The 26,624-nt window shown below is 46.2% G+C and overlaps 1 protein-coding gene across 1 annotated transcript in view; it reads right to left on the bottom strand.

Moving 5' to 3' along the window:
- Window positions 1-11,346: 11,346 nt before the first annotated feature.
- The window catches only part of rdh5 (retinol dehydrogenase 5 (11-cis/9-cis)), a 38,838-nt gene continuing 23,560 nt past the window's right edge, over window positions 11,347-26,624 (bottom strand). The window contains exons 4-6 of the mRNA XM_063037754.1: window positions 24,947-25,110; window positions 12,855-13,078; window positions 11,347-11,688 (exon numbers count right to left, since the gene is read on the bottom strand). Coding sequence (XP_062893824.1) covers window positions 12,855-13,078; window positions 24,947-25,110 — 388 coding nt within the window. The 3' untranslated portion in view covers window positions 11,347-11,688. The remainder of the gene's footprint in view (window positions 11,689-12,854; window positions 13,079-24,946; window positions 25,111-26,624) is intronic.

Below are 26,624 nucleotides of genomic sequence, written 5' to 3'. Positions count from 1 at the left end.
CCCAATCCATCTGTCCATCACCCACACACCTCTCAATGAGTTCCCTCCCCCACCCACTCCATCTGTCCATCAACCACACACAACTCCCACTGGGTCCCCTCCCCCACCCACTCCATCTGTCCATCACCCACATACTCCTCCCACTGGGTCCCCTCCCCCACCCACTCCATCTGTCCATCAACCACACACCCCTCCCACTAGGTCCCCTCCCCCACTCCATCTGTCCATCACCCACACACCCCTCCCACTGGGTCCCCTCCCCCACCCACTCCATCTGTCCATCACCCACATACTCCTCCCACTGGGTCCCCTCCCCCACCCACTCCACCTGTCTGTCACCCACACACTCCTCCCACTGGGTCACTTCCCTCACCCACTCCATCTGTCCATCAGCCTCACACCCCTCCCACTGGGTCCCCTCCCCCACCCACTCCATGGGTCCGTCACCCACACACCCCTCCCACTGGGTCCCCTCCCCCATCCACTCCATCTGTTCATCACCCACACACTCCTCCCACTGGGTCACTTTCCCCACCCACCCCATCTGTCCATCACCCACACAACCCTCCCACTGGGTCCCCTCCCCCACCCACTCCATCTGTCCATCAGCCACACACCCCTCCCACTGGGTCCCCTCCCCCACCCACTCCATGGGTCCGTCACCCACACACCCCTCCCACTGGGTCCCCTCCCCCACCCACTCCATCTGTTCATCACCCACACACTCCTCCCACTGGGTCCCCTCCCCCACCCACTCCATCTGTCTGTCACCCACACACCCCTCCCACTGGGTCCCCTTCCCCACCCACTCCATGTGTCCGTCACCCACACACTCCTCCCACTGGGTCCCCTCCCCCACCCACTCCACCTGTCTGTCACCCACACACCCCTCCCACTGGGTCCCCTCCCCCACCCACTCCATCTGTCCATCAACCACACACCCCTCCCACTGGGTCCCCTCCCCCACCCACTCCATCTGTCCATCACCCACACACCCCTCCCACTGGGTCACTTCCCCCACCCACCCCATCTGTCCATCAACCACACACCCCTCCCACTGGGTCCCCTCCCCCACCCACTCCATCTGTCCATCACCCACACACCCCTCCCACTGGGTCACTTCCCCCACCCACCCCATCTGTCCATCACCCACACATCCCTCCCACTGGGTCCCCTCCCCCAACAACTCCATCTGTCCATCACCCACACACCCCTCCCACTGGGTCCCCTCCCCCACCCACTCCATCTGTCCGTCACCCACACACCCCTCCCACTGGGTCCCCTCCCCCACTGTTCCTATCTGACCTCCCACCTTCATTATTTGGTTTCATGCTCCACCTTCCTTTTAGAATCAGACTTGCTATCATTGACATACGTCATGAAATTTATTGTTTAGTGACAGCAGTACAGTCCAATGTGTCATGTCTAGGCAAACATAGAAGGCCTCTTTTTCATACTGTACATGTGAGTTCAGAGTTAGTGCATAGGCACTCATGGTGGTTGCCATCTTTTTGTTGACAAGCACCAAACCGTTTGTCATGAGACCTTCACTGATTCCCAGTGGAAGTTCAGAGTTGCAAACTTAACACCGTGGATCCTGAATGTATCACCACAGGACTTAGGCTGGAATGATGGGGTCCTTATGGAGAATGCCTGTGTGTGACTTTGTTTAATGTGGCGAGGCTGATGCTTGGTCCTTGGCAGATCAGGTTTCAGGTTGTCTGTTAGTTAACAAATCATAACTTCCTTTCTTTTCAGCATCACCATGTACTGCAGTTTGCCAATCACCTGGAGTGTTCTACCTGATGAACTGGAGTGATGAGTTGGTTTGACTTGTGGGGACTAAGTGCCACCACATGCGTTTGGAGATTATAGTGATGTCTGATGCCTTGTAAAGTTGTAACTTGACCAACTGATTGTTGATAAATATGTTGACATACCTTCTCCTGGGGGTGAAGTCAACTTTGAACATGGTCCTTAAGTTCCTTGCAGATTTTGATGACTTTGAAACTTCTTGTCCTTGTGCTTCACTGGAACGAGGAGATAGTGAAAGACGGCAAAAGCATTCTTTGTGACCACAGCGTTGGCATTTGCTGCAAGTGGCTTCTTGTACTGTCAGTTGCTCGCATTATGCCACGCTCCATAGTTCCAACAAGCTGCGTATGGCCGCTTAGAGACCTGCTGAGTGACGATGTCAGTGCAGTTTCCAATGGCCCAGACACGGTTCTGTTGGACCAGATTGGAAACGTGTTTCCAGTTGATCAAACACTGACATTCTTGAGTGACAGCTTGTAGAGTCATATCAGGGTCTTGCTCCAGTCTGGTCAGGAGCCTTTTGTAAATGTCTGCATCAGCAGGTGCCTGGAGTCTGCAAATAAAAATCAGACATTTCAACTGTGATTCAGTCATGTTACCCAGCTGGAACTTTTTCACATTTGTAATTGATGACACGGCATATGTGCTGAAGTCATTGGTGTTGTATTTAATGAGTTTTAGCATTGGTAGTGAATGCTAAAGAGAATACTGCTTTCCAAAAACGCTTGTTAGCTGTTGGACAGTTTCATCGAGCGTTAGGCCACATGGGTTCTAGCATGAATGAAGTTGAAATAATGCTCAAGTTCAGCAGTACCCAATTTTTGGAGCAAGGTGCGTATCTTCCACGAGTCGTCTTTACTGGTGAACTCAACCAGGAAGATACCTTCGTAAACTTTAAACCATAATTCAAACATAACTCCTGAAGTGGCATTGAACTGGAAATCAGCCCTTGCACGCAACGACTAACTCACATGAGTCTGTTCAGTGTTTAACTTTTCACTTTTAACCTGCTGGTCAAAGTTTCCATTAATTTCAACTGGGCCACCTCAAATTGGGTTTTCTGCTGTTGTAGAGTTCAGCTGAAATTGCAACGTTGATATAATACACCACTTTGTCGTCAATTTGTTGTGTTTGCTCACCTATAACTATTGATGGTACCCGAAGCCGGGAGATAGGATAAAGCCAGAACTCGAAACACTGCTTTATTCAGTAAAACCACACAACTTCTACTAATCTCAAAACTCAACTCTACATCCCAGAGAGCATTCAAGATGTTGATTGAAACAACGATCAATTAGTGAAAGTCAGCCTGGGATTGGTTGTGATGTGAATATCACAAGGACCATGATTGGCACAGATTGTCAGGAAATATGCAAAAGGCTTGACCTGAGCGCAGAGCAACGGAGACAATTCAGCGGTGAGCGATAACCTTAATAATAAACTTCAAAGTAACAAGCCACGAGGAGCCATGAAACAAGAGAGAACAGATACTTAACACAACAAGGCAAAAAGGTAAATGAAAACACCAGGATTATTTCAAGATCAACATGGAGGTGGAACAAGAAAAGGAAAGCTTTTTGTGCCTAGTAGAATGACATTGGCAGCAAGGCCAAAACAGAAGTTACTCCAGAGCCAAAGCAAATGTCCAGCACAGGGTAAGGGGCTAAATAATTCTTGGTGGACTGAGAAAGATCTGGAAGTCCAGAAAATGGCACTCTGGTGACATGAGAGGCTTCTTCAGTGCTACCAAAGTAGTTTATGGTCCAAGTTCCTGATTTGACAAAGGCATTTGATACAGTAGACCACCAAGCTCTCTGGTGTATACTATCAAGACACGGCTGCCCTGACAAGTACCTATGAATACTGAGGCTTCTGTACAATGGCACATCAGCCACAGTATTTAGCGAAAGTGGCACTGAATCAGAACCTTTTACTGTCAAGACAGGAGACAAACAGGTCTGTATCATTGCACCCACTCTATTTGCCATCTTTCTTGCTGCCATTCTTCACCTCATTGGCCAAGACCTGCCACAGGGAATCCCAATTGTGTATAGAATGGACAACAGGCTTTTCAACCTCAACCAGTTCAAGGCCAAGAGCAAGGTCAGCACTGCCACTATCATGGTCTTCAATATACGGATGACAACACCATCACAGAACACTCTGAATAAGACCTCCAATGTATCCTGAATGCCTTTGCCAAGGCATATCATGCTCTGGGTCTTGTATTGAATATAAAAAAGACACAAGTCCTATATCTGACACCATCCAACCAGCCACTTATCCAGCCCTCCCTAAAAGTTGACAATATTGTTCTTGAAAATGTAGACCACTTTCCCAACCTTGGCAGCATTCTCTCCTCAGAAGCAGACATTGACGTAGAGATCAACCACCATCCAAGTGATGCTAGTGGAGCCTATGAAAGATCAAGGAAAAGGGCCTTTGAAGACCCCAATCTACAGGCCCAAAGAATACTTTAGGTCGGCAGAGCAGTTGTCCTGACGAAGGCTCTCGGCCCGAAACGTTGACTGTATCTCTTCCTAGAGATGCTGTCTGGCCTGCTGCATTCACCAGCAATTTTGATGTGTGTTGTTTGTCCTTCCTACATGATTGTATGAAGGTCAATCATGGACTGGACCACTTACATTCACCTCCTGAAAGCCCTGGAACAATACCCCCAAAGAGCCTTACGAAAGAGTTTGAGGATCAGCCAAAAGCACAGACACTCTAACACCAGTGTACTGGAGGAGACCAACATGAACAGCATCTCCACCACGATACAGCAACACCAACTCTGATGGATAGGTCTTGTCACTTAGTTGCTTAACTCACATCTCCCCAAACAGATCCTTAACTACCAGTTCAAAGGAGGTCAACAAGCCCCTGGTGATAACATGAAAATCAGCCTGAAGAAATTCAACATTACATCTAAAAACTGGGAAGACATTGCACTCAATAGATACACCTGGAGGAAATCTGTTCAATAAGGAGCTGCACTACATAAGAGTGATCTCCGCTGTGCTACACAGAGCGAGTGGCAGCTTTGAAAGAAGAGAATGAACAACCAAACCATGAACCACAGCCACCACTTACTCTTGCCCTCACTGCACTAGAATGTGGATCTTGGATCGTCTTTACAGCCACCTGAGACAACCCCTTAGGAGAACGTCATCCTCAATTCATGTAAGCTCGTGGGATTGCACTACTACAGTGCAATACATAACACAATTACTGTAAGTCACAACAAGAAATATAAAAAAGATAAACAAGTCAGGCAAAAAGTGAGTTAGTGTCCATGGGTTTATGGTCTGTCAGAAATCTGATGGTGGAGAGGAGAAAGCTGTTACTAAAACATTGAGTGTGTGTCTTCAGGATCCTGTACCTCCTCCCTGAGGGAATTAATGAGAAGAGCTCATGTCCTGGATGGCGAGGGTCCTTAATGATGGATGTCACCTTTTTGAGGCATCACCTGTTGAAGATGTCCTCAATGCTGGGGAGGCTAGTGCCCATGATGGAGCTGGCTGAGTTTATAACATTCTGCAGCTTTTTCCGATCCTGTGCAATGGCCTCTCCATATTAGACAGTGATGTAACCAGTTAGAATGCTCTTCACAGTATAGAAATTTGCTTGTCTTTGACAAATCTCCTCAAACTCCTAATGAATTATAGCCTCTGTCCTGCCTTCTTTGCAATTGCATCAATGTGTTGGGCCCAGGATAGATCCTCAGAGATGTTGACGCCCGTGAACTTGAAGATGCTCACCCTTTCAGGTGCTGACCCCCTCTGAGGACGAGCATGTGTTCTTCCAATTTCCTCTTCCTGCAGTCCACGATCACTTGCTTGGTCTTGCTAATGCTGAGTGCAAGGTTGTTGCCACGACACCACTCAACCAGACAGTCTCCCTCTTGTACGCCTCCTCATGGGCTTCTGAGGTTCTGCCAATAGCAGTGGTGTTGTTGGTAAATTTATAGATGGTGTTTGAGCTGTGTCTAGTCACAGTCATTGGTGTAGAGAGGAGTGTAGCAGGCTAAGCACACACCCTTGAGATGCGATGGCGTTGATTGTCGGCGAGGAGGAGATATTATTTCCTATCCACACAGACTGTGGTCTCCTGATGAGGAAGTCAAGGATCCAGTTGCAGAAGGGGGTACAGAGGCCCAGGGTTTGGAGCCTTTTGATTGGAACTGAGGGAGTGATGGTGTTGAGCACTGAGCTGCAATCAATAAACAGCAGTCTGATGTAGGTATTACCGTTGTCCAGGTGGTCCAAGTCTGAAAAGAAAGCCAGTGAGATTGCTTTCATTGTAAGCCTTGCTGTGGTGGTAGGTAAATCGCATTGGGTTCAGGATTTTGCTTAGGCAAGTGTTAATTCTGGCCATGACCAACTTCTTAAAGCACTTCATGACAGTAGATGTGAGTGCAACTGGGTGATAGTCATTGAGGCAGCTCACCCTGCTCTTCTTGGGCACCAGTATGATAAATGCTCTTCTGAAGCAGGGTGGAACCTCTGATTACTGTAGTGCAAGATTGAAGATGTCCTTGGGCACTCCTGCCAGTTGGTTGGCACAGGTTTTCAGAGCCCTTGCCAGGGTTGTTGCAGATGGTAGGATCTGACTCCCCTGCTATCAGATCCCACAATCCACAACCCTTCATCACCTACACTCCTCACCTCCCAGCCTCTGTCACTATCTCAACTTTGCCTCCTCCATCTGCCTATCCCTCCTCCTCACCTGGATATATCTATCTCCTGCCAACACGTACCCCAACCCTCTCCATCACCTTGTTATACTAACTACCTTCCCTCTATTCTTTCAGTCCTAATGAAGGGTCTCGACCCAAAAAATCATCCATCCATTTCCCTCCACAGATGCTGCCTGACCCATTGAGTTCCTCCAGCATCTTTATTTATTGAGATACAGCACAGAATAGGCCCCTCTGGCCCTTTGAGTTGCGCTGCCCAGCAATCCCTCAATTTAATCCTAACCTAATCACAGGACAATTTATAATGACCAATTAACCTACCAAATGGTATGTCTTTGGACTGTGGGAGGAAACCAGAGCACCCAGAAGAAACCCACAGGGTTATGGGGAGAACGTACAAACTCCTTACAGGCAGCAGTGGGAATTGAACCTGGGTCGCTGGTACTGTAAAGTGTTGTGCTAACCGCTACACTACCCTGCCACCTCGTTTTCTCATCTTGATTTTTCTCACTTCAGAAAGTATCTAATATTTCCTTCACCATTGCTGATTAACGTTCCAAAGTCACCATCAGATCAAGAGCCACTCCATTCTCAGGACCACTGCTAAGATGCCCAAGACCAGAGGGTGTAGGTTGAAAGTGAGGAATAAGAGGTTTAGGGTGGATCACAGGAAAAATTGTTTCCACAGAGGGCAATTAGAATCTTAAACACACTACCCTGAGGAGGTAGTTCAGGCAGACACTCTCAGTGTTTAAGAATCATCAAGACAAGTATTTGGATCACTAAGGCAGAGAAGGCTATGGACCGAGTATAGGTGAATAGGATTAGTGTCGTTGTGTACTTAATGTTCAGCATGGAGATGGTGGGCTGAAGGGCCTGTTTTAGGGCTCTAATTACTGTCCATCATAGCCTGGTGACAAATGAAATCCAAGAGACTGCACTCTTCAAGACAAGAGACTACAGATGCCTGATTCTGGAGGGAAGAAACCAAACTGATGGAAGAACTCAGCAGGTCGAGCAGCCTCTGTGCAGGTAAAGGGATGGTTGATGTTTCTGGTACTGATGCAGGAACTTGGCGTAATTTTGTTTTATGGCTCCAGATTTCAGCGTCTGCAGTCTTTTATGCTTCCAAGCATCAAACTTTGCCCGTGTATGAATGAACTGTGTACGTGCATGTTCCTCAAAGGAAATGTTATCTAAGAAGTACATATCTTGAGGAAGGATAGGGTTGCACTGTGTTACCCTAGGAACTGATTAGATCACACATGAGATACTGGATCCGTATATGATCATCACAGCAGTAAACGTTCAAACAAAAACTCTGGAGAAACAGCTTCAATGCATGAAGGAGAAAGGTCCCGGGAAACAAAGGGTGGGGTCGGGGGTTGAATCTTACTGTCTTATACAAAATACTAATGATCAAATTCAGGATGTTGCCTTAGAGCAAGGTGAAAGCAAGAGGAAGTGAAGAGTAGTCTAGGAAAGTTTTATTTATTCAAATAAAATATAAGATGACTTGGGCAAAAATATCAGGGTTATTTGAACACAATTATATTCTGCAATGAGGCAGTTAAAGTACCAGAGTATTAGTTCTTGTCTTGGACTCTAGTGGCAATTTTTTTTTAATTATCCAGAGCATTCGGCCCATCCCAATTTTAATCATTCTATCACAGCTGCCAAGGGGTTAACCTTTGGAATTCCTTCACTAAAACTTATCCCTCTCCTCCTTCAGGATGCTCTTTAAAGCCTCCATTTAACCATCTTCATTCATGGCCGATTTGTCTGGTAATCACTCCTGTGTGGGAGGGTTTATTGCTCTGAAGGTGCTAGGTAAATACAAACTAGAATCATAGAGCACAACAGCACAGAAACAGACCCTTTGGCCCATCTAGTCTGTGCTGACATGGTATTCTACCTAGTCCTATCAACATTCACCTGCACCATATTCCTCTATACCCCTCCCATCTATGTACTTACCCAAATTCTCTGATGTTGAAATTGAACCCACATCCATCATTTCTGCTGGCAACTCGTTCCTTAGGTTTCTCTTAAATATTTCACCTTTCACCCTCACCTACTGTTGTAGTCTCACCCAATCTTGATGAAAAAGTCTGCTTGCATCTACCCCCTCATTATTCTGTCTAACTCTTTCAAATTTCCCTTCATTCTGCAAAATTGATTATTGCTGTTGCTGTCGTAGCATCAGACAAATACTACAATGGAAGAATTTACATTCAAATTCACTGGAGGTTGTCAGCATCAAGAATTATCTCAGCTATATTTACTTTACTGAAACAAAAATATAAAGTGCTGCATTTTATATGCTTAATGTCAACAAACAGGAAACTGTGAAAAGGTGCATTTGCTGCCCTCTTGTGAACATTAACTTACTTAATAACAGTTACAGCGAGACTCAACAGTGCTGATACAGAGCGATCTTGGGGTCTAAGTCCATAGCTCCCGGAAAGTGGCCACACAAGTTGATCATGTGGTAAAGGAGGTGTATGGCACGCTTGCCTTTGGTCATTGAGGAACTGAGTTCAGGAGTCGAGAAATTATGTTGCAGCTTTATAAAACTTCAGCTGATTTGCTCATTATCACAGTGCTATTTGTGAGATCTTTCTGTGCACCAATTATCTACCGTCTTTGCCTGATTATGACAGTGGGTGTAAAAGCTTTGTGATTAGCTGAGGTTGTGAAAGATGTCATTAAAAACTCAGCTTTCTTTTCCCCTTTGGAGCACAGTGATAAGGAGGGTAGAGAGGTGCAGAGTCCCGGTTTAGTGCTGACGATGCTCGTAGTTCAAGGAAAGTTTGAAAACTTTCTGGGTGAAGTCCAGAGGACCATCACACCAACAGGTCATTTCCCTCACAGATACTGCTTGACCTGCTGAGTTCCTCATTGGTTCTATTGGCAGAACATGTATAGAACAAACAGTGACCTAGTCCAGACATTCAACTGACAAAGCAAGCAACTGATGTTTTGCATGAGCAAAACCAGCAGGCAGTCAGTAGGATTCTAGTCTCAGGATGATGACATCACCAGCAAGACTCACATCATTGTGTTTGCTCTGAGTTTTTTTTCCCCCAGGTGATCCAGCAATTTCATAGATTCCATTGCTAATTTCTTAATTCCAGATTCATTTAGTTAATTTAATTTAAATACCCCGGAGGCTGTGGAAGGGAACTTGACTTCCCATTTGCAAATCAACAGCGCAAATCCAGTAACATAATCAGTAGGCCACACTCCCTCACTGGTACCTGCAAGGCTGTTAAAGGGTGTGCACATTCCTATTAACACACACAAAATGCCGAAGGAACTCATCATCAAGACAGGCAGTATCTATGGAGGGGAATGAACAGTTGATATTTTCTAGCCAAGATTGTTTATTTCCCTCCATGTATACTGCCCAACTTGCTGAGCTCCTCCATCATTTTTTATGCATTGCTCATCTGGAATCTTGTGCATTCCTAGTGCAAAGTGCTTTAACAGCCGCTGAGTTAGATTTAGTACATCGTTAACGGCCCTCACCAACCAGGACATGCTCTCTTCCCACTGGGGAGCCTGAAGACCCACACTCAACATTTTAGGAACAGCTTCTGAGCAGAGGACGGCTTGGACTGAGGGTCCCCATCCGCTGGTTTGAAATGGGCACCAAGGAGGGAGTGACAAATTGTTTAAAGTGAGCAGCAGAGAAGGAGTGAGTAACATGGGTTTTTGGCTACAGCTGGCTTCAATCACATCGGGGTATTCACTCGGACCCTTATCCCGACATTGTTTGACCTCTTCACTTGGATTCTCTCGGTTAGGGACTGCAGCAAAAGACTTAGCCGGTAACTTGGCCTCCCCTATTTCAGTGACTGTCATTTGGCCCCTATCAATCAATGCTGCAATATTGTCGTCCCTATGAATCCACCACCGCGCGCAAAAAGGATTTGGGGTCCTGGAGCCAGCTTGGGAGCCGCACTCGGGTGTGCACCGTGATTTTGGAAGTAATTGCAGGTTGCACACTGGAACGCTGTCCAGGAGTTCTATAGGCTGGAGAGGAGGAGACAGCACGCTGGTCGCTGCTATTGTTCTCAGGCTGGCAATGAATTACAGGATATCCTCTTGGTTCAGCACTACTTTAAAGTGCAATAAGGTCTTGGAACATTTAATGACACTGGATTCAGTTTTATGTTTGGAAGATGAAATTAGGATAGCACAGTCCAACTGGAGGCGGTAATGCACCTTTAAGTAGGACTGCCAACCGCTGTTAAAAGATAGAAGGAACAGCTTCTTCCCCTTTGCCATCAGATTTCTGTACTGTCTATGAGCACTATCTCATTATTTGTCTTTTACACTATTTAAATTTTTAACTTGTAGTAATTTTATGACTTTGCACTGTACTGCTGCCACAAAACAACAAATTTCATGACACATGTCAGTGACAATAATAAACCTGATTCTGATCTTCAATCTTTACACATACCTGAGAGGGAAGATGGCATTTGGTGTGACATCTCATTCAAAAATGTGGCATTTCCAACACTGACACTCCCTTAATACTGGACTAAATTTTGTGCTCAAGTCTATGGAGCGTGACTTGAATCCACAAACTTTTGACTACAAGCTGGGAGCACTACCCTCCAAGGCATGAGATCTCACAAGTTATTAGTTAATGACATTAAGAGCAGAATGCATATGACACAATCTGCACCGAATCCAGGTGAAATGAAGAGAGGTGGGGGTTGGTTCACATTTAGTGTAAATGCCAGCATTCATCAGTTCGTTTGCTTCACTTTTGGTTGTTAAAAACATGGAATCAAATGAAAAGCCAAAAAAGTGCCAGAAAATTTTATTGTATTGATACATGTATTCTCAGCTTTGCTATAGTTAGCCAAAATTATCATCATAATTAATAACAATATGATTAATGTGTTTTACAGATAATATGTTTCACTCCCTCCCCCAGACTCACCAATTGTACCATGTCCTGAAGGCATAGACAGACTCCTTAGTGGGTTCCCTCCAGCACTTTCCCAGATGTAGCATTATTCTCATCTGAGAGCACTGGGAGCATATTCACTGAGCAATCAATTAAGGAGCCAGGTCTTGGTGTCACTACCTGTCCAGGGACCAATCCTAGGCAAATAAACCAGAAAATGCTGGAAACACAGCAGGTCAGGCTGCGTCTGCGGAGAGAGGAACAGTTAAATTTTCATCAAAAATGGGAAAAAGAAAACCAAAACAGTTTCTTTTCTTTCCCAGTTCAGACAAACGATCTCCAACCTGAAATGTTACCTGTTTCTCTTGCTGTGCTTGACCTGTTGAGAGTTGCCAGCAGCTTCTGGTATTATTTTAGATTTGCAGCATCTGCAGGTTTTTTTTGACTCATCGATCTTTTACTGAACAGCCTGATATGAATGACTCAGTATGAACATGTCAAGTTGCACTGTGCAAACAAGGCCAGTTATCCAAGGAGCTATTTATTTTTTACTGGCTTGATTTTTTTGCTGAAACTACATTACTTTTTCTGCTTTGGTTGTAGATTCTAGAGAATGCTTGCCAACAGGCACCTTGCTGACTATTATTCACATCGTCAATATGTACGCCTAAGTGACCAAGGCTGGAACTTTTTCCCACTTTCAACCCTCTCACAATTGGGGCATGACAGGATTGATATTGAGATGTTTTCAGCCATCTCAAAAATAAGGGCAGGTGTGTAGAAATTTCTTCTTGCAGAGTGGACCCCACAGGGGGTGGTGGTAGCACAGTTAGTGAATGTACAGTATTTAAGGTGGGGGTAGAGTAATTTTTGAACAATTGAGGAATTGAGGGTTATGGGGAAGCATCACAGAGAAGGGTTTGAGGTCTGCATAGATCAAACATGATTAGGTTGAATGGTGGGACAGGCTGGAGGGAACTGGAGGCCTTCTCCTGCTCCTATTGCGTTCAATGAATAGTTCCAGTGTGACTTTCAAGAGATGTCACAGGTAAATGCAAGGGGTGGCCTTGAAACCAAAAGCTACCCTGCCATGGTGGCCTCTTACCAACGGGAGTGACCGTCACTTCACAAGATCTAGTGGATAGGTTGAAGGACTGATCAGGCTATATCTCTCACCTAGGAAACATGGAGGGGGGAGTGGTGGTGACTTAAGTTTGGAGAGAGACAACAGTGCTGTTGATTTGCTCACTCGATGGCCTCAGGCATGATGCCAGTGATCCAGTTTCCTGGATTTGGAGAGTTGGGGAAGGGATATGACAGGAGAGAAACTAGCAAGTGAAAACTCGGGAAATGGCGGGAATTGGGAAAGTCCCATCCCTTCAATCCAATCTGAAGGCTGGCTTTCAACCTCACCTATTGGACGTCTGAGAAAGGCTTCGGAATCAAGGTAGAGAGCAGGAAGTCACAAACTACTGTCGGCATGTATGAAAGCGGAATCCAGACCAACTTGGCGTCCCATCCAGCTGCGTACCGCGTGCGTGGGTATTGGGCAGTGAGCGCATGCTCCATGCAGTCGGTGACTTTTGACAGGTCACTGTCACATAGGATCTTCATGGAAAACTTCTGGACCTTCAAATCTGGGAAGAGAAATGAGAAAAAGGAAGTTGTGTATTCTTGGTAACTGGTTTATTATTACCACATGTGCTGAGTTACAGTGAAAATCTTTCATTTGCCTGCAAGTCAGTCAAATCATTCCAAATATAAGTATATTGAGGTAGTACACAAGGGAAGAGAAACAGAATGCAGAATATAAACTCAGTGGCCACTTGATTTTATTTTATTTAGAGAAAAAAATCCATGCATTTTGTGTTGCAGTAGACTGTCCAGACTCCTTGCAGGCAACACTGAAATGAACTCCGAACTCAGTTGTATTTGCGTCCAAAAATACAGGCGCATTACACATATATCAGTTACACCCGTACACTTGCTCGTTAATGCAAATATCTGATCAGCCAATCACGTGGCAGCAGCTCAATGCATAAAAGCATGCAGACATGGTCAGGAGGTTCGGTTGTTGTTCAGATCGAACATCGGAATGGGGAAGAAATGTGATCCTAGTGACCTTGACCGTGGAATGATTGTTGGTGCCAGATGGGGTGGTTTGAGTATCTCAGAAACTGCTGATCTCCTGGGATTTTCATGCGCAACAGTCCCCAGAGTTTACAGAGGATGGTGCGAAAAACAAAAAAGAAATCCAGTGAGCGGCAGTTCTGTGGGTGAAAACGCCTTGTTAATGAGAGAGGTCAGAGGAGAATAGAACATTGAACCATAGAACCATAATGACACTAGCATAGATAGAAGATTGGCTAATTGGCAGGAGGCAAGGAGAGGAATAAAGGGAGCTTTCTCTGGTTTGCTGCTGGTGACTAGTGGTGTTTCACAGGGGTCTGTGTTGGGACCGCTTCTTTTTACATTTTATATCAATGATTTAGATGATGGAATTGATGGCTTTGCAGCCAAGCCAACAATACGAAGGTAAGTGGAGGGGTAAGTTGTGTTGAGGAAGCAGGGAGGCTGAAGAGGACTTAGATTAGGAGAATAGGAAAGTAGCAGCAGATGGAATACGGTGTTTGGAAGTGTATGGTCATGCACCTTGGTAGAAAGAATAAAAGCATAGACTATTTTCTAAACAGGGAGAAAATTCAAAAATCCAAGATACAAAGGGTCTTGGGAGTCCTCATATAGAATTCCCTAGAGGTTAACTTACAAGTTGAGTCAGTGGTGAGGAGGGCAAATGCAATGTTCGCATTCATTTTGAGAAGACTAGAATATAAAAGCAAGGATGTAATGTTGAGGCTTTACAAGGCACTGGTGAGGCCTCACTTAGAGTATTGTGAGCAGTTTTCATCCCCTTATCTAAGAAAGGATGTGCTGACATTGGAGAGGGTCCAGAGGAGGTTCATGATAATCATTCTGGGTATGAAAGGGTTATCATATGAGGAGCATTAGATGGCTCTGGGCTTGTACTCACTGGAATTTAGAAGAATCGGGGGGATCTCATTGAAACCTGTTGAATGTTGAACGGCCTTGATAGAGTGGATGTGGAGAGGATGTTTCCTATAGTGGGAGAGTCGAAGACCAGAGTACACAGCTTCAGAATAGAGGCACGTCCAGTTAGAATGGAGGTGAGGAACTTCTTTATCCAGAGAGCGGTGAATCTGTGGAATTTGTTGCCACAGGCAGTGTGGAGGCCAGGTGAGTGGGTATACTTAAGGTGGAGTTTGATAGGTTATTAATTAGTCAGGGTGTGAAAGGTTACAGGACGAGGGCAGGAGAATGGGGTTGAGAGGAAAATGGATCAGTCATGATGAAATGGCGGAGCAGACTCAATGAGCTGAAAGGCCTAATTCTGCTCCTAAATCTTATGGGCTTATGGACAATAGCCAGACTGGTTCAAGATAACCCAAAGGCGACAGTGACCATGCATTCCAATAGTGGTGTGCAGAAGAGCATGTCTGAATGCACAACACACCTTAATATTGAAGCGGACGGGCTACTGCAGCAGAAGACCATGAACCTACACTTAGTGGCCACTTTATTAGGTACAGAAGGGGTCTAATAAAGTGGCCACTGAGTGTATTGTTACAGTTACAGAGAAATGCAGTGCAAGGCATCAGATAAAGTGCAAGGACCATGACAAGGGAGACTGGGATGTAGACTTTCGCAAATAAAATGGCATGAGGTGTTTTATGTTTAAGATAAACAGTAACAACTCATTTATTGTACTCCAAACGCAGAACACAAAGCATGGCAAGAAAACTTCACGTAACTACATCATCATGTCAGACCAGCCTCTTAAAGTGAACCCCAAGTCAATGTCGGTGGTTGTGAATTATGTATTTTTCCACCCATTATGATACCCTACACATTTCCCCACCCCCGCAGAATTCACTGAAACCAGTATTGTGAGCCTGTCTGGAGGTCAGGCGAGCCGGTTGGCTCGGGTTCTGTGTTCCATGGGTGGAGGAACCGCAGGTGCCTCTGGCTCATCCAGAGATGTGTTGACATACTCTTGGTCATGTCGTGACGGCAGGGGCGTGATTGTGGAATCCTTCAACTTTTGGTGGGCTGGTTTAAGGTGATCTACTGAAATACATTCAGGTTTACCCCTTTTATCTATGATAGAAGTCTTTTCTTTCTGTTCCGAAATGCATCGTAAGGGGGCCTAAGGGGATGTTTGTGCATCATGGTGGACAAAGACAAACAAGGCAGAATGTCGGTCAGCTGGAACCCAAGAGGCTGTAGGCCATGATGGGATGTAGGAATAGGTGAAAAGGAACTGAATTTACTGAGGAGGGTGGAACACTGTTGAGAGGCCGGCCAGGCGGTCGTGGCTTCAGGAATGAAATTACCTGGCACTAGTAACGGCTGCCCATATCCCAATTCTGCCACGGGCGACTGTAGCATCTCTTTCAGAGCAGTTCTGAGCCCCAGAGGGACCCATAGGAGATGATCATGCCAACACCATCTGTCGGTGAAGCCCTCACAGCAGTCTTTAAGGAGCAGTGAAACCACTTGCTTAGGCCATTGGACTGTGGGTTGTATGCCATGGTGTGATGTAGCCTCATGCTGAGGTTCTGGGGCATTGCAGCCCAGAGGTCTGATATGAATTGGGGACCGTGGTCAGAGGAAATATCAGATGGGATGCTAAACCAAGCAACCCAGGTGCTGAAGAACACGCGAGCCACGTCTGCAGCCATCATCGATGCTGGAGGGACAACCTTTGGCCCCAGGTGGTATGATCCACCAAGGTAAGAAGTTGCGTAAAACCGCAGGAGGCGGGAAGAGGACCAACATTGACGTGGTCAAACCGTTGCTCGGGGACCTCAAAACTGTGCCAATGGTGCCTGTACATGAAGGTTAATTTTTTCCTGCTGGCACTCCACACAAGCTGCAGTCCAATCATGCACGTCCTTTCTGAAGCCGTGCCGAACAAACTTTAGTGCAATCTGTTTCTGTAAGGTTTGGCCCGGATGCGAGAGGCGATGTAGGGAGTTGAAAAAAGTCCATCTCTAGTTTGTGGGCACAATGGGGTGAGTGCGACCAGTCGAGACATCACACAGGAGAGAAACGCCAACTTCCCCGAACTTAATGTCAGCAGGCCCATGACTGCTGTTCGGTAAACCTGGATCTCTAGGTCAGTAGCTTGGTTGGCTGCCATGCCGGCATATTCAACCCCTATGTGTGTGGCCTCAATGGCTGGCCATGAGAAGCAACCAGCCACAGTACTTTTCAGCCCCTTGATATGTTGTACATCAGTTGTAAACTCTGATGTGTAGGCAAGGTAGTGTTGCTGCCGTGCAGATCAAGGATATTTTGGCCATTGCGCGCATGCCGTCAACGAATGCTGTGAAATAGCGACCTTCTGGAAGAAAAATTAGTGCACCGCCAGATTGAGACCGAGAAGCTCAAGGTTAAGCGTGCTGTACTAGGGACAGAGCTGCCGGCTGAAGAAGGCAAGCGGCTGCCCACACCTCCAACTGTTCATGCATAGCAGCCACAGCATCGTTTGGTATCATCAGATGCCCTGGTCATGTCTGCTAACTAATCAAGCACTTGATTAGGGATATTGCCTTTAAGCACACTATACAGGGGGAAGATAAGTCCAGCAGTTCACGGAATGAAGTGGCGATAGAAATTCACCAGAACTTAAAAACTCCTGTAGTTTTTTGTGGTGCGGGGCAGTGGGAAACCCATAATAGCGGCTGCTTTTGATGGGAGGGGTTTCGCATCTTCTGCGGAGATGCAGTAGCCAAGAGAGTCAATGGTTGACAATCCAAACAGGCATTTAGCAGGGATAATAATCAACCCGTGTTGGCTTAAGTGCTCAAAAAGTGCGCGGACATGAGATATGTGTCTGGATTTGGACACACTGGTGACATGTATGTCATCCAGGTAAACAAAAAGAAAACCTAAAGCTTTTAATATGGAGTCCACCAGCCGTTGGAGGGTCTGTGCTGCGTTCCTTAGTCCAAACAGCACGCGCAGAAACTCAAAAAGGCCAAACGGGGTTATCACAGCTGTTTTGGGAATGTCTTCCAAGCACACAGGCACCTGATGGTAGCCCCTAACTAGGTCGATTTTAGAAAAAAATTATCTTTCCAGCAAAATGTGCTGAGAAGTCTTGGATATGTGGGACCAAGTAAGGATCGGGGGTAGTGACCTTGTTAGGGTGTCGGTCATTGCCACAAGGGCGGCAACGATCATCGGACTTGGGGACCATATGGAGGGGCGAAGCCCAGGGGCTATTCAATGGGCACAGGCCCGGCGAAGTTAAGTCCTTCGATGTTGGCAAACTCAGCCTTCGCGGTTACCAGCTTTTTCTGGGTCCAGTCTATGCCATCCGTTTTGCAGCCGCCGTGTCCTTGCTGACTGAGCTTGCTGAGGCTGGGAAGGAGGAAGAATGATGCACCTCTGCCAGGCTGAGTGCAGACTATCAGCCATTTTAGCAAGCTCCCTATAGTCCGTCACAGGTGCATTTGCTGCATGAAGAGTTCTTTAAAAATAAAACAAGGATGGTGATTTCCCAGAAGGGACAGCATGTGGGCCATTAGCTCCGACAGCTTCACATCGCTGAGGCCAGGCAAGGAGAGCAAATGTTTGGTGCAGTTAACCTCTGATAGCCCAAAAGTCTGTAAAAGGTGAGTTTTCAGCGATCGGTATTTATCGTGTTCAGGTGGGTGTTCTAGTAGACTCACCACTCTCACAGCTGTGAAATTGGTGAGTGTCGCTACCACGTAGTAAAATTTGCTGTTGTCAGCACAGATTTCTCAGAGTGAATTGGGCCTCGGCCTGTACGAACCAAGGAATGGCATTTTGCTCCCAAAACTCCGACAGTTTCAAAGAGACTGCGTTGACTGACATGTTCAATAACTCTGGAATAATTCGAGAGCATCAGGGTCACCTATGAAGGTTTTTGCAAATAAAATGGCGTGAGGTGTTTTATGTTTAAGAAAAACCATAACAACTCATTTATTGTACTCCAAACACAAAGTAAAAATAAACTTCACGTAATTACATCATCACGTCAGACCAGCCTCTTAAAGTGAACCCCAACTCAATGTCGGTGGTTGTGAATTATGTACATTTCCACCAACTACGTTAACCTACAGGGAGGCCGAAGGTTCATCATTATTGTACAAGATGTCCTTTCAAGCTGCCCTTGATCTGGTGGTACATGTTCTCAAGCCTTTGTATATCCTGCCTGATAGGGAGAGAGGAGAAGAGAAAATGACCAGGGTGGAAGTAGTCTTTGATTATGTTGGCTACTTTCCCAAGGCAACAGGAAGTGTAGATAGAGTTAATGGAGGAAAGGCTGGTTTGTGTAATGGACTCGTCTGGGTTCACAACTGTGCAATTTCTTGCAGTCATGAGCAGAGCAGTTGCCATGCCAAGCTGTGGTGTATCTGGATGCTTTCTATGGTACACCTGTAAAAAGTGGTGAGGGTCATTGGGGACTTGACAAATTCCCTTAACTTTCTGAAGAAGTAGAGGTGATGGTGTGCTTTCTTGGCCATAGCATCCCCATAGCTGTAGCAGGACAAGCGAATGGTGATATCTGAAGCTGTAAACCACCTCCACCATTGATGCAGACCCTCCACTCCATTCGCCAAAACTACCCAATGCTCATAAACGCGAAAACATTCCCATTTTTTATCACATCTCCACTCCCCACAAATTGTGCTGTTCCAACCCCAGATGTAAGTGAGCTTCAAAGTTGAGTTTATTGTCTTATGCACAAGTACATTGTGCAGAGTACATAGAGCACTACAGCACAGAAATGGGCCCTTCGGCCCATCTAATCACGCCAGCCCATTTTCTGTCCCTTCATTACTCTCCCATTCACGTACTTATCCAGACTTCTCTTGCAATCAAACCCGCATCCACCACTCCTGCTGACAGCTCATCCCACACTCTCACCATACTCTAAGTGAAGAAGTTCCCCCACAGGTTTTTTACCTTTCACCCTAAACCTATGACTTCTAGTTCGAGTCTCACCCAACCTCTGGGGAAAAAGTCTGCAAGTATTTACCTCCGGACTGGTGACACTATTATCGTCAATGATTCCAATGACCCTGAGCAAATCCAGAACCCTGATTCCACGGCCGATGCCAGTTCCTACGACCCTGGACACCTTCAGACTGCAAACTGCGCGGCCTTTAGCTCCGGCTTCAGTCTGGACCTTGACTGCCAGATAAGGTTGAGACTTTACCTGCTGTTGCTGGGCCCCCTGGCCCCCCTTCCATCACCACCACTCTCCAATGCCATGTCTCTCAGGCCCCAGCATCACCTCTTGAGTCCTTGGAGACTCTATCCTCCTCCTTCCCCACTTTCCCTGAACACCCGAACCCTCCCCTCTCCTCTGGCACCACCAACTTTCTTCCCCCTCTGATCCCAGCTCTAGTCCTTGTTGTGTCTTCACCATTCCCTCCAACCTTTCCCTCTCTGAGGCAGAGAGTTCTGCCCTCAACAAGGGCCTCACCTTTACCCATGCCTTAGTGAGTTCTGCGCCTGCCATAATGCCGAGCTGTTCTTCCATCACCTCTGTCTCTGAGCCCACTTCTTTGGCCAGGATTCCACACCTCGCACGGATGACTCCTCCTCCTGCCTTCAACATTCCTCCTCCTCCTCCTCCTCCTCTTGGACAGCCCGCTCTGGTTCTCTGCCTGCTCTGGGTCTCGTCATCTCCAATTGCCGACGAGACATCAACTGGCTCAACTTCAGCACTCCTCTCTCCTCTCGGAGCCTTACCCCCTCTGAACGCACTGCCCCCGCTCCCTCCACACCAATTCCCACCGTACCATTAAACCTGCTGACAAAGGGGGTGCTGCTGTAGTCTGACACTCTGACCTCTACCTTGCTGAGGCCAGGTGGCATCTCTGACACCTCCTCTTACTTACCCCTTGAAAAGGATCCCACTCCAGACCATCAGGTCACCATCACTGACCTTATCAACTCTGGAGAACTCCCATCCACTGCCATCAAACTCATAGTTCTCCTACCCTGCACTGCTTGCTTCTACCTCCTGCCCAAGATCCTGACTGTCCAAGTAGGCCCATTGTCACTGTCTGCTCTTGCCCCACTGAACACGTGTACTCACACCTCAACTCCATTTTGTCCCCCTTGGTTCAGTCCCTTCCCACCTACACCTGTGACCCTTCACCTGCTCTCGATCTCCTCAACAACTTTCAGTTTCCCGGCTCTGAGCGCCTCATTTTCACCATGGATGTCCAGTCCTTATACATTTCTATCTCCCATCAAGAAGGCCTTAAAGCTCTCCACTTCTTGCTTGCCAACAGAACCAACCAATTCCCCTCCATGATCCCCTCCTTGCTCCTTCCACTTTCTCCAAACTAGATGGCTAGCTATGGGCAGCCACTAGGCCCCAGCAATGTCTGCCTCTTCGTTGGTTACATCGAAATGTCCATGTTTGAAGCCTTCCTCGGTAAAACTCCCCAACTCTTTCTCCAGTACATTGATGACTGCATTGGTGTTGCTTGTCAACTTTGCCTCTAACTTCCACCCTGCCTTTAAATTCACTTGGTCCATTTCTGACACCTCCTTCCCCTTTCTCGATCTCTCTGTCTCCAACTCTGGAGAGAAACTGTCAACCGACATTTTTTGTAAACCTACTGATTCCCATGGTTATCTTGACTATACCTGTTTCCAACCCATCTCCTGTATAAATGTTATTCCCTTTTCTCAGTTCCTTCATCCCTGCCACATCTGTTCCCAAGATGTGGATTTCCTTTCCAGGATATCAGAGATGTCCTCCTTCTTCTTAGAATGGGGTTTCCCTCCCTCCACTATTGATGCTGCTCTCACCCACATCTCCTCCATTTCCCGAACATCTGCACTCACCACATCTTCCCACCACTGTAACAGTGATAGAGTTCCTCTTGTCCATAAACCTCTGCACCCAACACGTTATCCTCTGCAACTTCCACCATCTCCAAAGGGATCCTACCACAAAACGTATCTTTACTTCCCCCCACCTTTCTGCAGGGATCGCTCCCTCCTTGATTCCCTTGTCCATTCATCCCTCACCACTAATCTCCCTCCTGGCACTTATCCCTGTAAGCAGCCAAAGTGCTACACCTGGTCATACACCTCCCTCACTTCCATTCAGGGCCCCAAACAGTCCCTCCAGGTGAGGCAACACTTCACTTGTGAATCTGCTGGGATCAGCTATTGTGTCTGGTGCTCCAAATGTGGCCTCCTCTGCATTGGTGAGACCGCTGTAAATTTGGGGACCGTTTCGTCGAGCACCTCTGCTCCACCCACAACAAGTGGCCAAGCAGTTTAATTCTGATTCCCATTCCCGTCCTGACATGTCAGTCCGTGGTCTCAACTTGTGCCAAGATGAGGCCACCCTCAGGGTGGAGGAGCAACACCTTATATTGCACCTGGGTAACCTCCAACCTGATGGCATGAATATTGTTTTCTCCTTCTGGTAAAAAAAATCCCCCCTCCCCTTTTCCTCTATTCCCCACTCTGACCTTTCACTTCTTCTCACCTATCTATCACCTCACCCTGGGTCCCCTCCTCCTACCTTTTCTCCTATGGTCTATTCTCCTCCACACTCAGTTTCCTTCTACTCCAGTCCTTGACCTTTCCTACCGACCTGGCTTCACCCATCACCTTCCAGCCAGTACCTTTCCCCTCCCCCTCCCTATATTTTTATTCTGGCATCTTCCCCTTTCCTTCTCAGTCCTGAGGAAGGGTCTTGGCCTGAAACGTCAACTATTTACTCTTTTCCGTAGATGCTGACTGACCTACTGAGTTCCTCCAGCATTTTGTGTGTGTTTCTTACTCATAATTTTGTATACCTATCAAATCTCCCCTCATTCTCCTAGGCTCCAAGGAATGAAGTCCTAATCTATTCAACCTTTGTCTATAACTCAGGTCCTCCAGTCCCAGCAACATCCTTGTACATTTTTTCTACACTCTTTTCAACCTTATTGATATCTTTCCTGTATACAGGTAACCAGTACTGCACACAACTCTCCAAATTTGGCCCCACCGACGTCTCATACAACTTCAATATAACATCCCAACTCCTGACCGCAGGGGCATTACAGGCACGCTGAATCAGATAAGCAGCATTCATCAGGTAAGTATATCGTCATGCACTTTGGAAGAAGAAATGAAAGGATTAACTATTTTCAAAATGGAGGGAAAATACAAAAATCAGAGGCGCAAAGGGACTTGGGAGTCCTTGTGCAGGATTCCCTAAAGGTTAATTTACAGGTTGAGTCTCTGGTGAGGAAGGCAAATGCAATGTTAGCATTCATTTCAAGAGGACTAGGATATAAAAGCAAGGATGTAATGTTGAGGCTTTAGAAAGCACTGGTGAAGCTTCATGTGAGCAGTTTTTGGCCACTTGTCTTAGAAAGAATGTACTGAAACTGGAGAGGGTTCAAAGGAGGTTCACAAAAATGATTCCAGGATTGAATGGCTTGTCATATGAAGAGTGTTTGATGACTCTCATTAGAATTCAGAAGAATGAGGGGTGACATCATTGAAATCAATCAAATGGCAAAAGGCCTTGATAGAGTGGATGTGGAGAGGATGTTTCCTATGGTGAGAGAGTCTTGAGACCAAAGGACACAGTCTCAGAATAGAGGGGTGTTCTTTAGCCAGAGGGTGGTGAATCTGTGGAACTCTTTGCCACAGGCAGCCGTGGAGGCCAAGTTTTATATATAGTTAAGGCTGAGGTTGATAGATTCTGGATTGGTCAAGGCATGAAGGGATATGGGGAGAAGGCAGGAGATTGGGGCTGACAGGAAACAGGGATCAGCCATGATGAAATGGTGGAGCAGACTTGATGGGCCAAATGGCCTAATTCTGCACCTATATCTTATGGTCATATCTTATATTCACAAGAAAAATCAAATTAAGCACAACATATTCTCAATTTTTACAAGAACAAACACAAATAGAACAAAGGAGACTAAGCCCATCGTTGTGCAGAGTGATGGAAGTAGTCATAACATTGCTATACTGAAGTAGTGATCAGGGTTGTGCTGGTTGGTTCAAGAACTGAATGGTGATGCCTGAACCTGGTGGTGTGGGACTTCAGGCTTCTGTACCTCCTGCCCTACAGTGGCTGTGAAAAGATGACATGGCTTAGATGGTGGGATCTTGATGATGATAGATGTTGCCTTCTAGAAGCAGTGCCTGCTGTAGCTATTATAGATGGTGGGGAGGAATGTGCCCGTGATGTATCGGAATGGGTCCACTACTTTCCACAGCTTATGTACCGTGATGCAACCAATCAGGATACTTTCAACAGCATATCTGTAGATTCTAGTGGCATGCTCAATGTCCTTACTTTCTCAGAGGATTAAGGAGGTTCAGCATGCCCTCTTTAATCCTCTAAGAAAGTAAAGACATTGATATGCAGTTCCCTCCTCCCTGAACTGGGTAGAATCACTGGAACATTAAATTCTTGACTGATCAACCTAGTGATACAAGCAAACTCCTCAGAGAGAAGTTCTCAGTCATGCAGCTATGAGGGAACCTGGCATGTTACTGAACCACACCCGCTAGAAAAGGTCTTGGCTTCAACCCCAGGGGATGCCCAATGTGGAGAGAGCTGAAGTTTGCCCTCTACCCTCATTTGTTCAAAATCCTTAAAAGCCAAGATTCCAAGAGGACCAGGAAACAACAGGAATTCTGCAGATGCTGGAAATTCAAGCAACACATATCAAAGTTGCTGGTGAACGCAGCAGGCCAGGCAGCATCTCTAGGAAGAGGTGCAGTCGACGTTTCAGGCCGAGACCCTTCGCCAGGACTTTGTTATTTGGCTTGGAGGCTTGTGTGCCTCAATGACCCGGAGAGCGATGCTGGCTGGAGTCAGGGCTTTATGCTTTGGCTCTTGGTAGGGACTTCCATGCCAAACGGGTCAAAGGATAGAGGCCAGACTAAGAACTGGTCCTCCAGGTTCGGGGGCTCAGCTTAGGGCTAACAACTCTGACTGATAAAACAAATTTTTTATGGAAACAGGAATGAAGAATCCTTCTACGGCTGAGTTTGATGATATTCCTGAGTCTCTACCCAGGATTTGCATGACTGACAGTAGTGAAAACTGAGAGTAAGCTATTGACATGATGAGGGACGCCCTGAACACCGTCAAAGATGGAGGACCTTCGTTGCTGCCCTAAACACCAGCAGTACAATGGGCAGTAAGTATGTCAGTTAAAAGCTGAGGAGAAGAACAGTGCTTCTGTGCCCAGAATGTAGGACAATATTATCCCAGATCATTATAAGCAAACAAGTTCACACATCGATGAATTTACTATACATTTAAGTCAGAATTTAGTTAGTAGGTAACACCTAACCTACTGACAGAAATAAGTGACTGAACTTGATTCAACTTCAGAATTTTCCAATAGTTGGAATGGGTGTCATGCACAACCCAAAATCAGCTACAGGCTACTCACAATTTTCAAAGTATTTCTGTCCGTAACTCTCGCGGACTTCATCAGACAGCCTGCCCCACAGTCTCTGCAGGTCACTTTCAATGGTCTCCAGATTTGTCACAGCTGTCCTGAAGAATCCGGGCTCAATAATGCTAACCTGTACACCAAAGCTTTGCATGTCCCGTCTGAAACATAAAGGCAGAAGAAATTACGAGGTTCAAGGCGTGTCAGAATCAGAATCAGGTTTATTACCACTGATATAACAGTATGTTGCAAAAATTGTTGTTTTATGACATCAGTACAGTGCAGTACATTAAAATACTATGCATTATAATAAAAAATAAATAAGCAAACAAACAAATAAATACCTAGTGCAAAAGAGGAATAGTGAGGTAGTGTTCACGGGTTTGTGGAATATTCAGAAACCTGATGGCGAAGGGTAAGAAGCTGTTACTAAAATGTTGAGTGTGGGTCCTCAGGCTCCTGTACCTCCTCCCTGATGGTTGTAATGAGAAGAGAACATGTCCTGGGTGAGGGGGATCCTTAATGATGGATGCAACCTTTATGAGGCACAACATTTTCAAGGTGTCCTTGATGGTGGGGAAGGTTGTGTCCGTGATGGAGATGGCGGAGTCTACAACCCTCTGAAGCCTCTTATGATCCTGTGCACTGGTACCTCCATACCAGATGGAGCAGAATTAGGCCAAGTCTGCTCTTCTGCATTTTACATTGGTTATTAGTTTTGTAAAGATCACCAATAACACTAGGCAACAAAGATTTTGCTTCCTGAGTAGTTTTGGGTGCATCTTATGGATTTTGGGCTGCTGATCTTGAAAATCACCATGAAGTTTCCCTATCACATGCCATTTTTCTGAAATCACCTATATTTGTTATTTTAATTCATAATTCAAGTCAATGAAAATGTTGCCCACAATGTAAGCTGAGAAGTTTTCTATCCTGTCCAGGCATGCGTGGGCAGGCTTAGGCTGGGTGGATGCTGCATGGCAGGACAGGTTTTAGAAAGGCTATAAAAACACCATGTGCACACACTTCTCTATGCATTGCACTTACAAGTATATCGATTTGCGATCATGTTGACGCGCATGCTCTACGCGCATCGCATAATGTGTGTACTCATTATAATAAAGCAATTGTATTTTCAGCAGTATTTGTGATGCAATGTTTCGCAAATGTTGCAGCAGCCGCAATACTTTCTGTTATATGTGTGGGGAGTATACACTTAAATCTCAAAGATGCAGAGTGACTCCTCTTATTAAAAAAGTCTATAAGCTCTGCTTTGGGTGTAAAATTGGCGACCAAGACTGGGCTTCTCACATTTGTGGTGCAACATGCACTGTTGATCTTGGAGTTTGGCTCACAGGCACTCTGAAGACGGTGCCATTTGCTGTCACGATGATATGGTGAGGGCAAAAGGATCATGTGACAGACTGCTGCTTCTGTCTGACCAGTATGTTTGGTTTCTCTGATTTTAAAAACAAGAAATCCATTGAATACCCCAATCTCTCTTCAGCCATGAGACCTGTGTTCAATGACGATAGTCTTCCAGTACCAAAGCCAGCAGAGACATGGAGTCCAGAGGAGGCAGATGTATGAGCCAGGAATGGAAAACTACTGATACAGATGTTAAACCTTTTATGTAGAGTGAGCCTCCTCTTATAACTCAATCTGAGTTGAATGA

The sequence above is a fragment of the Mobula hypostoma genome, chromosome X1, assembly GCF_963921235.1.
Source record: "Mobula hypostoma chromosome X1, sMobHyp1.1, whole genome shotgun sequence".
In the NCBI taxonomy this organism is placed as follows: Eukaryota; Metazoa; Chordata; class Chondrichthyes; order Myliobatiformes; family Myliobatidae; genus Mobula; species Mobula hypostoma.
Note: the sequence above shows the minus strand (reverse complement) of the source record. Positions and strands in the feature narration are given on the sequence as shown.